The sequence below is a fragment of the Panthera onca genome, chromosome A1 (genome assembly GCF_046562875.1).
Source record: "Panthera onca isolate mPanOnc1 chromosome A1, mPanOnc1 haplotype 2, whole genome shotgun sequence".
NCBI lineage: Eukaryota > Metazoa > Chordata > Mammalia > Carnivora > Felidae > Panthera > Panthera onca.
In genome coordinates, this window is record NC_138339.1 from 221,569,204 (window position 1) to 221,585,030 (window position 15,827).

Here is a 15,827-nt window from a genome sequence, read left to right on the forward strand (position 1 = left end):
AAAAAGAGGGAGAGATATAAAAACGAGGGAGAGATATAAAAAAGAGGGAGAGATATAAAAAAGAGGGAGAGATATAAAAAAGAGGGAGAGATATAAAAAAGAGGGAGAGATCTAAAAAGAGGGAGAGATATAAAAAGAGGGAGAGATATAAAAAAGAGGGAGAGATATAAAAAGAGGGAGAGATATAAAAAAGGAGAGATATAAAAAAAGGGAGAGATATAAAAAAGGGAGAGATATAAAAAGGGAGAGATATAAAAAGAGGGAGAGATATAAAAAAAGAGGGAGAGATATAAAAAAAGAGGGAGAGATATAAAAAAGAGGGAGAGATATAAAAAAGAGGGAGAGATATAAAAAAGAGGGAGAGATATAAACAAGAGGGAGAGATATAAAAAGAGGAGAGATATAAAAAAGAGAGAGATATAAAAAAGAGGAGAGATATATAAAAGAGGGAGAGATATAAAAAAGAGGGAGAGATATAAAAAAAGAGGGAGAGATATAAAAAAGAGGGAGAGATATAAAAAAAGAGGGAGAGATATAAAAAAGAGGGAGAGATATAAAAAGAGGGAGAGATTATAAAAAGAGGGAGAGATATAAAAAGAGGGAGAGATATAAAAAAGAGGGAGAGATATAAAAAAAGAGGGAGAGATATAAAAAAAGAGGGAGAGATATAAAAAAGAGGGAGAGATATAAAAAAGAGGGAGAGATCTAAAAAGAGGGAGAGAATATAAAAGAGGGAGAGTATATATAACAGGGAAACAGAGGGAGAGATAATAAAAAAAGAAGGGAGAGATATAAAAAAAGAGGGAGAGATATAAAAAAGAGGGAGAGATATAAAAAAGAGAGAGAATAAAAAAAGAGGCCGAGATATCAAAAGAGGGAGAGATCTACACCCAAGAGGGAGAGATATAAAAAGAGGGAGAGATATAAAAAAAGAGGGAGAGATATCAAAAAGGAAAAGATATCAAAAGAGGGAGAGAGAACCAAGCTCTCTCCACCCCCCCCTTTCTCTCACACCCCCCCCTCTTCCTCTCACACCCCCCTCTTTCTCTCACACCCCCCTCTTTCTCTCACACCCCCCCTCATTCTCTCACACCCCCCCTCTTTCACCCCCCTCTTCTCTCACCCCCCCTCTTTCTCTCACACCCCCCCTCTTTCTCTCACACCCCCCCTCTTTCTCTCACACCCCCTCTTTCTCTCACACCCCCCCTCTTTCTCTCACACCCCCCTCTTTCTCACACCCCCCCACTCTTTCTCTCACACCCCCCCTCTTTCTCTCACACCCCCCCTTTCTCTCACACCCCCCCTCTTTCTCTCACACCCCCCCCCTTTCTCTCACACCCCCCCCTTTCTCTCACACCACCCCCCTTTCTCTCACACACCCCCTCTTTCTCTCACACACCCCCCTCTTTCTCTCACACACCCCCCTCTTTCTCTCACACACCCCCCTCTTTCTCTCACACACCCCCCTCTTTCTCTCACACACCCCCCTCTTTCTCTCACACACCCCCCTCTTTCTCTCACACCCCCCTCTTTCTCTCACACACCCCCTCTTTCTCTCACACACCCCCCTCTTTCTCTCACACACCCCCCTCTTTCTCTCACACACCCCCTCTTTCTCTCACACACCCCCTCTTTCTCTCACACACCCCTCTTTCTCTCACACCCCCCCTCTTTCTCTCACACCCACCCCCTCTTTCTCTCCACACCCACCCCCTCTTTCTCTCACCACACCCCTCTCTCACACCCCCTCTTTCTCTCACACCCCCCCTCTTTCTCTCACACCCCCCCTCTTTCTCTCACACCCCCCCCTCTTTCTCTCACACCCCCCCCTCTTTCTCTCACACCCCCCCCTTTCTCTCACACCCCCCCCTTTCTCTCACACCCCCCTCTTTCTCTCACACCCCCCTCACCCCCTCACCCCCCTCTCCCTCTCACCCCCTCACCCCCCCCTCCCTCTCACCCCCTCACCCCCCCCTCCCTCTCACCCCCTCACCCCCCCTCTCCCTCTCACCCCCTCACCCCCCCTCTCCCTCTCACCCCCTCACCCCCCCTCTCCCTCTCACACCCTCACCCCCCCTCTCCCTCTCACACCCTCACCCCCCCTCCCTCACACCCTCACCCCCCCCCACACACACTCTCACCCCCCCACACACACCCTCACCCTCCCTCTCCCTCACACACACCCCCACCCCGTCTCTCTCCCTCCTTCGTCCTACCCCCATTTTGGTTAGGGTACCGTTTGCCCCACATCCTATTTGCCACTTCAGGCAGCCACAATGTTAACCAACAAAACTCTAGATTTTCTTTTGCTTGGCATACTTCCAGAGCATTCCAAGCTTCTGTCATTTACCACTTTACTTTCAGTAGCAGAGTGTGTATGTATGCATGTATGTATGTGTATGTTTATGTGCCTGTGATCACTTAGTAATTCCCTTGCTTTTGAATTTAGCAATGTATTTAAAAGTAAGTTTAGAAATAATGCCAGTGAAAATGCCAAAATAGGGATCTCCAAAAATTCTTCCTTTATAAAATTACCAAGAATACTGGCAAAAATGATCAGAATCACCTTTTTCAGAACTCTAGAAATTAATCAAAGGCTTTCAGCAATATGGGGAGCATTTATTTAAGAACATAGGCTGTATTTTGGTAAGAATCATGAACTTTGTGGTATTCTAACTTGCACCATTCCCATCACACTCTCCTCAGCTCTGTGGCAGCCTTGAAGACCAACATCCTGCAATCATGGAATAAACCAGCCACCTGAGGGCCAATGGAGGGGACAGAATGGGGTTAGAACTCCTTCAAAGGTCTATTCCCAGAAAAATGTCCTTATTTGATCTATCTAGTGGGTCCCGGCAAGACCCCACTCACAAGACTGTCTTCATTTTGCTTGACTTGGAGCTCCCCCAGCCTTTGCCCTGGGGACATTTAGATAGTCAGTCATGAAGATAGTCAGTCAAAGACAACTGCTGAACATCATGGCTGCCTGAGGTACAGATAATAGTTGAGGCAAAAGAAAAAGTTGTGTTATGAGCTATCCATAGGGAGCTTTGAAAAGTTGAAACCTATTCCTGGGACTCTAGAAGACCACCTGCATATCTAAGGCTGTACACGTGTCTAGGATTTTGCAAACTTAAGAAAGACCTGGAAAGACCTAAAGCTCTCGTCTCAGACCAGACTTGAGGCTCTGCACATAGAAGGAAATGTAGGTTATGGTGGAGTTGTAATCTGCCTGGCTGTGTGAAAAACATGCTCAAGCATGTACATGAATCTCCTTTGTCTCTACTAAGAGACTTACTGGTTCCAGGCATCTGAGGGAATCTCTGTCCTTTTATTAGCTGATCATTATGCTAATCAAGCTGACTGCACAGAATAGAGTGCAGAGAATTCCACACTCTGCAAAGAATGGAGACTTTTCACACTTTCCAAAGAATCGAAAAATTTCCACACTCTGCAAAGAATAGAGCCTTTACGGAATTTTGAATTAGAAATTCCTAATTAGAATTCAGAAAAGTCACCAAAAAAACCAACAATAAACCCCGGGGAAAGGGAAAAATCTGATTTGCAGTTGTTATATTATTTTAAAAGCCCAATCTTCAATAAAATACTAAGACATGAAAAGAAACAAGGACTGTGACCTTCAGAAGAGTTTTTGTCTCTTTTCCATCCTCCTATGTGAGACAGGAAGGCTAGAAGGGGCTAAGGTTGTCTTCTTGCCCTTTCCTTAGATCAGACAAGGCTCTGGTATTTTCTTTTTAGGCTGGGTCTTTCTCACAGAGAACAGAATGCTCTGGGCATATTTCAAACTGGTCTGGCCTTGAGGTCATCGATGTGACATTGAAGTCAGTGACCATGTTTTATTCATTTTTGTATCTTGCAAACTACTTATAGAAATATTAAATAAATACAACCTTAATCTCATTTCAATGACTTCTGTGACTATTTATTCAGCATCAGAACATGTACCAACACAAACTGTCAAACAGATCTTTCTTAATTATTTTTGTGGTAATTTTTATATTATAATTTTCATATAGAAAATTCTAATGTTTCATCTAGCTTTTTAAAAAAATTTTAATGTTTATTTTTGAGAGACAGAGAGCAAGTGGGGGAGGGCAGAGAGAGAGAGACAGAGACAGAGAGAGACACAGAATCTGAAGCAGGCTCCAGGCTCTGAGCTGTCAGCACAGAGCATGATGCGGGGCTCGAACTCACGAACCATGAGATCATGACCTGAGCCAAAGTCGGCTGTTTAACCGACTGAGCCACCCAGGCTCTCCTCATCTAGAGTTTTAAAACTTTCTATATTTGTTTTTGTTTTTTGGCATTTGTTTCCACCTTCTCAGATTTACTCTACCAGGAAAATGGGTGTATTTTAAATTCACAAATAATATTTGATTGTTTCTTCTCAATCCCATGAAATGATAGTTTGTGGAAATAATTTTTGTCCTGGGTCCTGTGTCAACCTTGCATATTTTAGTCAAATTTTATATTAGAAAACATTTAGCTCTTTGATCATTCTTTTTCTTGCAAAATAAAAAGTATAAGGTGAGACAATCTTCTCTGAGATTATTATCCTGGGATCTTTGATCTTGGTACCCCCATCTTTAAGGAGAACAGCATCTGTTTTTAAGACCCTATAGCCTACAACCAAGTTCACTGTATTCCCCATCGTACTACTACAATCTCAGAACTACCTGGAATCAGTGTGGAACCAAGTTCATTGTATTCCCCACTCTTCTACACTCTCAGGACCACCTGGAATCTGTTGTTTGGGGTTGCCATGGACACGGAGTTCTTATTCCAGTACTAGCTTGTTACCAGCACCAGGTAAAGACCTAAGGGTGGGAGGGTGTCTCTGGACAAAGGCATCCCATCCTCTGCCTTCTATGTTGGCTAATGTTGTCCTTCATCCTCAAAGACAGAAGAATGTCTTAGAGGGAGGGCTGAAGGTGGGGGGAAAGGGGCAGGTGGGGGTCTTTGTGGCCATAGATGGCAAGTTTTGCCTTGTGCTCAGCAGTGGGCGATTAATAAATGTTCACTTCTTCCCAGTGACCTTCCAGAAAGAACCTCCTCATCCCCAGGGAACCAGAGATGGAGGGGATGTGAGATGGTGATGTGTGGGCAGGGATGGGGGTGTTCTAGGCCAATATAGGACCAAAAAGCAGTAACCTTGTTGCTGGCCAGGAATTGGGACAAGATTTGACTTAACGGGCTTGGTTTGGGGAAATTAAAAATTTTTTTAAAGAAAAAAGTTAAAGGCAGTATCCAGGAAAGAATACTGATAATAGGATCTTGAGTAATATTTGCTTCCACTTAGGAAAAGTTGTATTCAAGTCCCAAGATCTGAGTCCTTCTGTGCTCTACCTCCCTTCTGCTGTGGCCCCTTGAAAGCAGCCCTACCTGTAGGTAAGCAGATCTGAGGTTTGCAGGGACAGAGGATCCTTAGACACGTGGCTCTGTCTTGGTCCACATTGGTTTTCCTGGCCACCTCTGGAAAAGAACTTTGGGATCCCTACTCCCACTGTCCATGAGGTGATACCTCTTGAAGATACAGCATTTACAGGTGGCTTGCTCTCAAGCCCAAAACTCAAAATAAAAATTTATGCCCCAATTGATTTATTTATGAAAAAAGTACTTTTCAGTTTTCATTTTTTTGCTCTTTGCCAAGAATTTAGGGCCTTGTGGCACATTTCAGTCTGCCTATTTGGTAACTTGGCAATGTAATTGGCAATGTCTTATTCTCCAGTGACTTCCAGTTCCCTTGCATGCCACAAATCTGCTATGTGAAATGTTGAAGGACATATCTTTGCTTTACCACTCCTTTGATTTATGCTATGGAATGTTTCAAGATGGAAATATCATAAATCACTATGATGATGTAAATTTGGTTTGAAATTCATTTTATTTCACTTGCTGGGTCCTATGTAGCAAGAGAGCAGTCTTTAAAGTGTTCTGTCTTTGAACTAAACTTAAACTTTATTGAATATTCAAAAAACTTTTTCTTCCATTCCTTGAACTAAAATAAAATACAGAATACATATTTCAGAGGAATGATAAAATTTTACAGTGTTGTAGATCTTATAAGTTGTAGATTCAAGACTTTAGAAAGGCCAATGCATACCTGGTAGGTTCTATGTGTGACTTTCTTCCTAACAGGGCAAGTATCCTATGTATTTTAAAAATCCTGAGAATAAAAGTCATATGTGGTTTTCTTTTTCTTTTTTTTTTCAGATTAATTGTAGATTGTGGTTGTCCACAAGACAATACCATGCAGAGATTAAAGAGGAACCCTTTATATCTCTGGTTCATGCATCAAAGAAATAATAAGTAAGTAATAAGATGCAAATGTTACCAAATTTTAAGCACAATTCAAGGTTAATTGAATAGGGAATATATATACACCTTCTTTCATAATGAGTGTAAACTATACATAAATGAAATTCAGCAAACTCACAACTTAAAGACACTGTTTTATGCTTACAATTTCCTATACTACTACTGCTTAGACAGTATGCCATTAACAATATGCATATGCCAGTTACAGTCACTTTAAGCTTTCCCTCTAGGACAGCTGGATGCCCTTATGGGGGATGCTCTGTCCATGGCTGGTGGGGGATGACCATTTTGAGATGGTCATTGCAAGGGCTTCCATTGTCCCATTTCAATCAATACCTGAAACACTGTAAATTACCACAGGGAAGGTCACAAATTTTTATTAGCAATGAGTGGCTTATAAATCAGTATGGTGGATATTAGAAACATGACTATTCAAGATCTGTGAATTGGTTAAAATAAATAATAATTGTAACTATCTTGAAGGTTGAGGACCAATTGAAATATTTGTGAAGCATGAGGACAATACCTGGCACTTAGTAAATACCATTTAAATGTTTGTTAGATGAAACATCACTTTGTGATATTTTCTTTAATTTTTGGAAATTTATTTAAAAAAAATATATATATATATTTTGTTATCTAGAGTCCAGGTGTTAGAGATCTGTTTTTATCCTTTATATCAACTGGTTTTTCTTTTGTGGTCTCTTCTGTTTTCTGGGGATTTCTCAACCTCTTCTTCCAACTCTGGATTAACTTGCTTTCGACATGTATCCAAATTACTGTTTATGCCATGAAGTGATTCTTTATTTCAACAATTTGACTTTTACATTTAAGATATCCTCTTGGGTTTTTCAATACGATTTCTTATTCTTATTTCATTTTACTAACATCTTCCCTTGTATCTTTAAGTGTATTTCTCATGTTGACTTAAAAATCTTGTTCATGAGAAAGAATGAAATATGGCCTTTTGTAGCAATGTGGATGGAACTGGAGAGTGTTATGCTAAGTGAAATAAGTCACACAGAGAAAGACAGATATACCATATGTTTTCACTCTTATGTGGATCCTGAGAAACTTAACAGAAGACCATGGGGGAGGGGAAGGAAAAAAAGTTAGAGAGGGAGGGAAAACCATAAAAGACTCTTAAATACTGAGAACAATCTGAGGGTTGATGGGGGGGTGGGAGGGAGGTGAGGGTGGGTGATGGGTATTGAGGAGGGCACTTGTTGGGATGAACACTGGGTGTTGTATGGAAACCAACTTGACAATAAATTTCATGTTAAAAGAAAATCTTGTTCAGTATATTCCAATAGTTCTGTTTCAGATGGTATATGTTGTTCAGTTTGTTGTGTCTCTTTTTCAGTCGTACTCATCAGGTATCTAACTATTTTGATTTGTGAGCTCATATTCCTTGTGGCCATTGAGCCCTCTGACTGGTAAATTGTATTAGGGAAGGACTGAAGATTTTCTTGGGAAAATCTCAATCTGTGGCTGTTGTCTCAGCAAAATTATTAATAACATATCCTTTTCACTTTCAAAAGTATCCTGGGTTGGGTGACGTTTTATATAGTAACTGTTGTTGAAAGCTAGGACCTAAGGTATGTTTTTCTCAGTAAATTTAACATGAAGGGACGTGATAGCCTAGGGACAGAGACTCTGCATAATGGTGAAACACTGTGATCCAGGTAATTTCTCTTGTCAAGATATGCTACCTTTAAGGTCTTGGACAAAAGCAACATTGGAGAAGGCAGACTTCTTGGTTGTTCACCTGGGACTTTTGGAGGTAAAAGGGTGGAAGAGTGAAGGCCCAAGGATTGCTCTTTAGCCCTTCCCTGTTTTCATCAGCTAACCTAATGCCAATGAAAAATTTTTTTTATCTTAGAGTGAGAGAAAGCATGTGAGTGGGGGAGAGGGATGGGGGGAGGGAGAGAGAGAGAGAGAGAGAAAATCTTAAGCAGTTTCCATGCTCAGTGCAGAGCCCAACAAAGGGCTTGATCCCACAAACCTGGGATCATGACCTGAACAAAATCAAGAAATAGATGCTCAACTGACTGAACTACCCAGGTGCCATAATGCTACCCAAATTTTATCCTAACTACATCTGGGTAGTGGCTTCTGGTTTCTACTGAGAATGGCAGTTATTGTCTCCAAGCAACTCAGAGGAAAAGCAAGAAAAGAACTTAAAAATTTCCCTCCCGCTAAGCCCCTCAAGACTGCCTGTATCAGACTTTTTCCTCCGTCTGTCCACCACAGGAGACAGCTCTCAGTCTTCTGGCTTCTCCCAGGGTTTCTGTTATTGTTAGTTTTTTAAATCCATACTTCAGTTTGACTTCTATAGTTTTGGGAGGAAGACTCTCCTATGGATAGGAATCCAAGATTTCCTAGGAAATTATGGAAATTTAGTACTTTGAAAATCTTGAAGTGTTTTTGAAATTTATGATTTTTTTCCATGTTGTTTGTCACATTGGTATTTTTGGTATAACATTTGGTGAAGAGGGCAGGCTGCCTAAAAACCAGTAATGTTTGTGATATGATGAACATACAGCATGATTTTATGACCTGGACAAATGTAAAGTGCATTTTCAATGTGTCTTATTTTACAGATGAGAAAATTAAATTGTAGAGAAATTAAGTTATCCAAGCCAGTGGTTTGGTGGTGAGGAGTCTTGACTTTGGATAATTTAACCAGATACCTTTTCGTAAAATGAATTGAGAGAAAAAGAAACCATTTTGAATACCTGTTTGTTTGTTTGTTTGTTTTGAGTGAGAGAGAGAGAGAAAGAGAGAGCATGGGGGAAAGGGGGAGAGAGAGAGGGGGAGAGAGAGAGAATCCCAAGCAGGCCCTGCATTGTCAGCACAGATCCCAATGCAGGCTCAATCTCATGGACTATGAGATTATGACCTGAGTTGAAATCAGGAGTCACTTAACCAACTAAGCCACCCAGGTGCCCCATTATTTAGGCAATTCTTGACCTACCTACTAGTTTCTTCTCTACCAAATGGTGATCAGGGACTAGTCCTTGAAACTGGAATATTTATTGTTGTGGCATTTTCTTTATCTCTGTATCCTTTCATTAGTTATTATCGGGATCTCCCTCCCCATCCTTTTGCTCAGATCATTCCTATTTCCCAAACGGATTCCAGAATATGTGAATGGTTGACAAAATGGAGAAGAAAGGAGGTTTAATCACAAAAATTATACCTCCTTAATTCTTTCCTTCTCTTTCCAGTGGGCAGACACACACACAGCCAAGAGGCTATCTCAGAGGCCTCATTGCTGTACCCTGACAATGTTTCTGTCATTTTGTCATGTTTCCTCATGATTTTACTTTTCATGTCATAAAATTCTGTCAGGAAGAAGAAACTGGTTGCTTTCCAGAATGTCTGAATTTATTTTTTGTATGTTTTTACCCTTTAGCAGAATTATGGATTCCTCTGACAACAGTGATGACCATGGGTGAGTTGACTTGACTGATCTGAGTGCCGAAAGGTATTAGCATTGGTGGCAATAAGAGGTTTCCATACGAGACTGTAAGCTTCTGTAAATAACTGTCTTTCTTTTGGGGTCTAAGTCGGGGGGATAAAAGGAAGAACATGTCAGAAGAGGGAGACTTCCTGCTCATAGTTTATGACCCTTAGTAACCAGAAGCCAGAGTTTCTTAGGATACTCTCATAATATATGTGTGTGAGACTCTGCTAGAGTAGACCAGGTAAAGAGAGGATCCTATTATTTGAGTGAGAGGTGGCAGTGGACAGGTAACTGTGGAGCTCTCAGCAGAAAAGGATGGAGCTCATAGACCTTGGTCTGTCCCCTTTCCCTCCAGAGGTTTACAATCATCTAAAGCTGGTGTTTCAGATATAAACCCATCATTATATTTGAGGAAGCCCCTGACTCAAGCTTGCAGTTATTTGAACCAAACTCAGGAACAGAAGAGACTTACATGACACATGAAGAGTAAGGATACAGTGAAGAAACTTGATAATCAGGAAATAAGCTGAAAGGCTGTATACCTACAAAATGAAGCTATATTTTGAAGTAAATTCAACCTCAGTGCAGTTTCAGGAGAACTGAATTTAGCAGTAAAGAATTGTACTTGCCTTGATATGTTAGGCTTTTTTGATTTGTTAAGCCAGAGATTTTCATTACTACTATTTAAAAAAAAACCCATTTCTAAGGAAAATGGAAATGCCAATTTCCAAATAACTAATTTACAAATAGTTACAGTGAGTCTTCAATTTGTAAGCTGGTTGAATTCTAAAAAACAAACAAACAACAACAACAACAACAACAACAAAGCTAAGTTAAAACAGAAGTTTGGCTATGAAGCCACTGGGGTCTGATCATACACATTTTTAATTCTTTAGAGATGATCTAGATGAATTCATATCAGGAATCTCTAATGAAGCCACCAATGAAAGGTAAGGTATAATATATTGGGGGATGGTGAGAAATTCAGTCTCAGGGGTATCCATGGCAACATAGAATTTTCTGGACAGTGATCTAAAATAAAATCCGTTCTAAAAAGTTAGGGCTTTCTGTGAGTTAGGTCATGTTGACTATAAATTTTAGATTCAAGGGTTTTTTGTTGTTCAGATAAATTGATCACCTCACTGCTGCATGTAGGAAGTCTCTAATGATATTTTTTCATTCGTTGGTGTTTAAAGTAAGCTAGACCAACTTTCTAGGCACAATGATGGTGATGAAGACATTGATTTACATCAATTTCAGATGAATTAGGAAAATCAGATTGAAGTCTTGGGGGAGGGGAGCTATTGATGAATCTCTTATTTGGGGGGAGATATGGCTTGTTCTGAGCTAGGAAGAAAATGGAGAACTATGGAAAGGTATCAAAATGTGTGGGAGGGAAAGGCAATACAATAATTCATATAGAAAAGTACCATGTTTAAAATTTTTTTTTCTATTTACCACACTTAAATGTTCTAGGTTGAAAATGTGAATATATCTTTTGAAATTTTATCAGTCTTTTAAAATAGAGAAATGAGGGCCACTGGTTAATCTTCAGTTATATTTCTGTCTCATTTTTGCTGGATGTATTATGATTCCCCATTTTGTGGATTTTTATCTATGAGTAATGAGACTAATAGATGTGAACATGTTTTGCAGATTAAATTTTTGCTCATTGGAATTAGTTTTGACTTGTTTCTAAGTAATCTGACTGAGAATACTTGCTATTGCTGTGATCTGAAGGTATTTTTACTGTGTACTCGAGCCAAGGAAAGAAGACATATTTAAAACCACATATGTCTGAACTGCACAAAGAGTCATGGGAGTTTTCTGGCCATGTTATTCAACCATTTAATATTGTGTCAATGTTGAAGAATGAGGAGTGCTGAAGAGGAAATTAACTGGTCACTGTTGGAATTGTTTTACTGTCTAGACAAAGATTACATGGAACATAAAGGGCCAACTAATGACTACAAATACTTGAGATTATCCACAATTTTCCCTCTAAATTCTTTTAATTCCAGTGTAAACATACAGTTACTAGTTTCAGGTATACAATATAGTGATTCAATAATTCTATCATTACTTAATGCCCATCCCGATAAGTGTACTCTTTAATCCCTTTCACCTATTTCACCTGACCCCCTCTTCCTGCCACAGGTAACCATGATTTTATTCTCTATTTAAGGGTTTCTTTTTTGGTTTGTCTCTTTTTTACTTTGTTCACTTGTTTTGCATCTTAAATCCCCCACATGAATGAAATCCTAGGGTATTTATCTTTCTCTGACTATTTCACTTTGCATTATACCCTCTAGATCAATCCATGTTGTTACAAATGACAAGATTTCATCCTTTTACATGGCTGAATAATATTCCAGTGGTGGGAGAAGAAGGGAAGGGGGAGAGAGAAAAGCAGGGCTTGAGCTCTCAAACCCTGAGATCACGACCTGAGTTGAAGTCCGATGCAGTTTTCTGCCCCATTTTTAATTTGATTATTTGTTTGGGCATGTTGAATTGTATACATTATTTACACATTTTGGATATTAACCCCCTATCGGATATATCCTAGATTGCCTTTTTGGTTTGTTGATGGTTTTTTTTGCTGTACAAAAGTTTTTTTTATTTTTATTTTATTTTTTTATTGTAGTGTAATTCCAGTAGTTTATTTTTTTCTTTTGTTTCTCTTGCCTGAGGACACATATTTCGAAAAATGTTGCTATGGCCAATGTCACAGAAATTAGTGTCTGTGTTCTCCTCTAGAACTTTGATGCTTTGATCCCTTGTGAATTTATTTTTGTGAATGGTATAAGAAAGTGGTCCAGTTTCATTCTTTTGCATGTAGCTGTCCAGTTTTCCCATCACCATTTGTTGAAGAGACTGTCTTTTCCCCATTGTATATTCTTTCCCCTTTGTCAAAGATTAATTGACTATATAATTGTGGGTTTATTTTTGGCCTCTCTGTTCTGTTGATCTGTGTGTCCATTTTTGTCTGTTGATCTATGTGTCTATATAGCTTTGCAATATAACCTGAAATCTGGAGTTGTGATATCTCAAGTTTTGTTTTTCAGGATTGCTTTGACTATTGGGGGTTATTTGTAGTTCCATACAAATTTTAGGTTTGTTTGTTCTAGTTCTGTGAAAAATGTTATTGATATTTTAATAAAGATTGCATTAAATCTGTAAATTGCTTTGCATAATATAGACATTTTTAAAAGTTTATTTATTAAAAAATATATAGACATTTTTAACAATATGTTTTTCCTCCAAACCATGAGCGTAGAATATCTTTCATTTGTTTGTGTCCTTTTCAATTTGTTTTATCAGTGTTTTATAGTTTTCAGAATACAGACCTTTCATCTCTTAAGTTTATTCCTAGGTATCTTATGATTTTTGGTGCAATTGTAAATGGGACTGTTCTCTTAATTTCTTCTGCTTCATTAATAGTATATAGATATGAAACAGATTTCTATATATTGATTTGTATCCTGTGACTTTACTGAATTTATAAGTTCTAGTATTTTCTTGTTGGAATCTTCAGGGTTTTCTCTATATAGTATCATGTCATCTGCAAATAGGGTTTTACCTCTTCCTTACCAATTTGGATGCCGTTTATTTCTTTTTGTTGTCTGATGGCTGTGGGTAGGACTTGCAACACTGTGTTGAATAAAAGTGGTGAGAGTGGACATCCTTGTCTTATTCTTAACCTCAGGGGAAAAAGTCTGTTTTTTACCATTGAGTATGATGTTTGCTGTGGGTTTTCATATATGGCCTTTATGATGTTGAGGTATGTTGCCTCTAAACCTACTTTGTTGAGGGTTTTTAATCATGAACAGATGCTGTACTTTGTCAAATGCTTTTTCTGCACCTATGGAAATGATCATATTGTTGTTATCCTTTCTTTTACTAATGTGATGTTTCACGTTGATCGGTTTGCAAATATTGAACCACCCTTTCATTGTGGGAATAAATCCCACTTGATTGTTGAATGATTTTTTCATGTATTGTTGGATTTGATTTGCTAGTATTTTGTTAAGGATTTTTGCATCTATGTTCATCAGAGATATTGACCTGTGGTTCTCATTTTTTGTGGTGTCTTTATCTGATTTTTGGTATCAGGGTAATGATACTGGCCTCATAGAATGAATTTGGAAGTTTTTCTTTATTTTCAGTTTTTTGGAATAGTTTGAAAAGAAGGGGTATTCAGTCTGCTTTAACTGGTAGAATTCTCCTGTGAAGCTCTCTGGTCCTGGACTTCGGTTTGTTGGGAGTTTTTTGATTGCTGATTCAATTTCATTGTTGGTAATCAGTCTGTTCAAGTTTTCTATTTTTTCCTGCTTCAGTTTTGGTAGGTTATATGTTTCTAGAAATTTATCCATCTTTTGGGGGTTATCCAGTTTGTCAGCATATAATTTTTCATAATAATCTCTGACAATTGTTTGTGTTTCTATGGTGGTTATTTCTCCTCTTTCATTTGTGATTTTGTTTATTTGCGCTTCCTCTTTTTTTTTCTTTTGATTAGTCTGGCTAGAGGTTTATCAGTTTTGTTGATCTTTTCAAAGAACCAGCTCCTGGTTTCATTGATCTGTTCAATTTTTAGTTTCTATATCATTTATTTCCTCTTTTATCTTTATTATTTTCTTCTGGTTTGGGGTTTTATTTGCTCTTTTTTCTCCTAGCTCCTTTAGGTGTAATGTTAAATTGTTTGAGATTTTTCTTGCTTCTTGAGGTAGAACCATATTGCTATAAATATCCCTCTTACAATTGCTTTTGTTGCATCTGAAAATTTTGACTCATTGTATTTTCACTTCCATTGGTCTTCATGTATTTTTTTAATTTGATTTCCTCTTTGACTTCTTGGTTGACCCATTCATTATTTAGTGGCATGTTATTTAACCTCCGTGAATTTGTGCTCTTCCTAATTTTTTTCTTGTGGTTGACTTCTAGTTTCATAGTGTTGTGGTCAGAAAAGATGCATGCCATGACTTCGGTATTTTCTAATTTGTTGACTAGTTTTGTGGCCTAATATGTGGTTTATCCTGGAGAATGTTTCATGTGCACCTGAAAAGAATATGTATTCTGCTGTTTTAGGATGGGATATTCTGAATATATCTGTTAAATCCATCTGGTACAGTATGTCGTTCAAAGCCACTGTTTCCTCATTAATTTTTTTGATTGGATGATTTGTCCATTGATATAAGTGGGTGTTAAAGTCCCATACTATTGTTATATTAGTATCAATTGGTTCCTTTATGTTCGCTATTAACTATTTTATATATTTGGATGCTTTCATGTTTGGTACATAAATATTTACAATTGTTATATTTTCTCTTTAGACTGTTCCTGTTATGATTATGTAGTGTCCTTCTTTGTCTCTTGTTACAGTCTGTGTTTTAAAGTCTATTTCTTCCAAGACTGTCTCTTCAACAAATGGTGTTGGGAAAATTCGACAGCATCATGCAAAAGAATGAAAATGGACCACTTTCTTACACCATTCACAAAAAATAAATTCAAAATGGATTAAGGACCTAGATGTGAGACCTGAAACATATAAAAGTCCTAGAGGAGAATACAGGTAGTAACTTAATTAACATTAGCCATAGCAACATTTTTCTAGATATGTCTCCTGAGGCAAGGGAAACAAAAACAAAAATTCACTGTGGGGATACATCAAAATAGAAAGCTTCTGCACAGCAAAGGAAACAATCAACAAAACTAAAAGGCAGCCTATGGAATGGGAGAAGATATTTGCAAATGATATATGTGATAAAGGGTTAGTCTCCAAAATATATAAATAACTGATACAACTCAACACCCAAAAAACAATCCAATTGAAAAATGGTCAGGAGTGCCTGAGTGGCTCAGTATGTTAAGCATCCAACTCTTGATTTTGGCTCAGGTCATGATCTCCTGGTTTGTGAGATTGAGCTCTGTGTTGGGCTCTGTGCTGATGGTGGAGTCTGCTTGGGATTCTCTCTGCCTCTCCCCTGCTTGCTCTTGCCTTTTGTCCCTCTCTCAAGATAAA

At 38.5% G+C, this 15,827-nt stretch overlaps 1 protein-coding gene across 3 annotated transcripts in view; it reads left to right on the forward strand.

Annotated features, from left to right (window-relative positions):
• The first annotated feature begins 4,653 nt into the window (after window positions 1–4,653).
• Window positions 4,654–15,827, forward strand: part of LOC132680586 (phosphatidylinositol 3,4,5-trisphosphate 3-phosphatase TPTE2-like) — a 166,936-nt gene continuing 155,762 nt past the window's right edge. For 2 of the 3 annotated variants that reach the window (XM_078434076.2, XM_078434077.2), the window contains exons 1-4: window positions 4,654–5,409; window positions 6,235–6,330; window positions 9,758–9,796; window positions 10,705–10,758. In XM_078434076.2, coding sequence (XP_078290202.1) covers window positions 6,272–6,330; window positions 9,758–9,796; window positions 10,705–10,758 — 152 coding nt within the window. In that variant the 5' untranslated portion in view covers window positions 4,654–5,409; window positions 6,235–6,271. The remainder of the gene's footprint in view (window positions 5,410–6,234; window positions 6,331–9,757; window positions 9,797–10,704; window positions 10,759–15,827) is intronic. The other variant, XM_078434080.2, reaches the window with a different exon arrangement.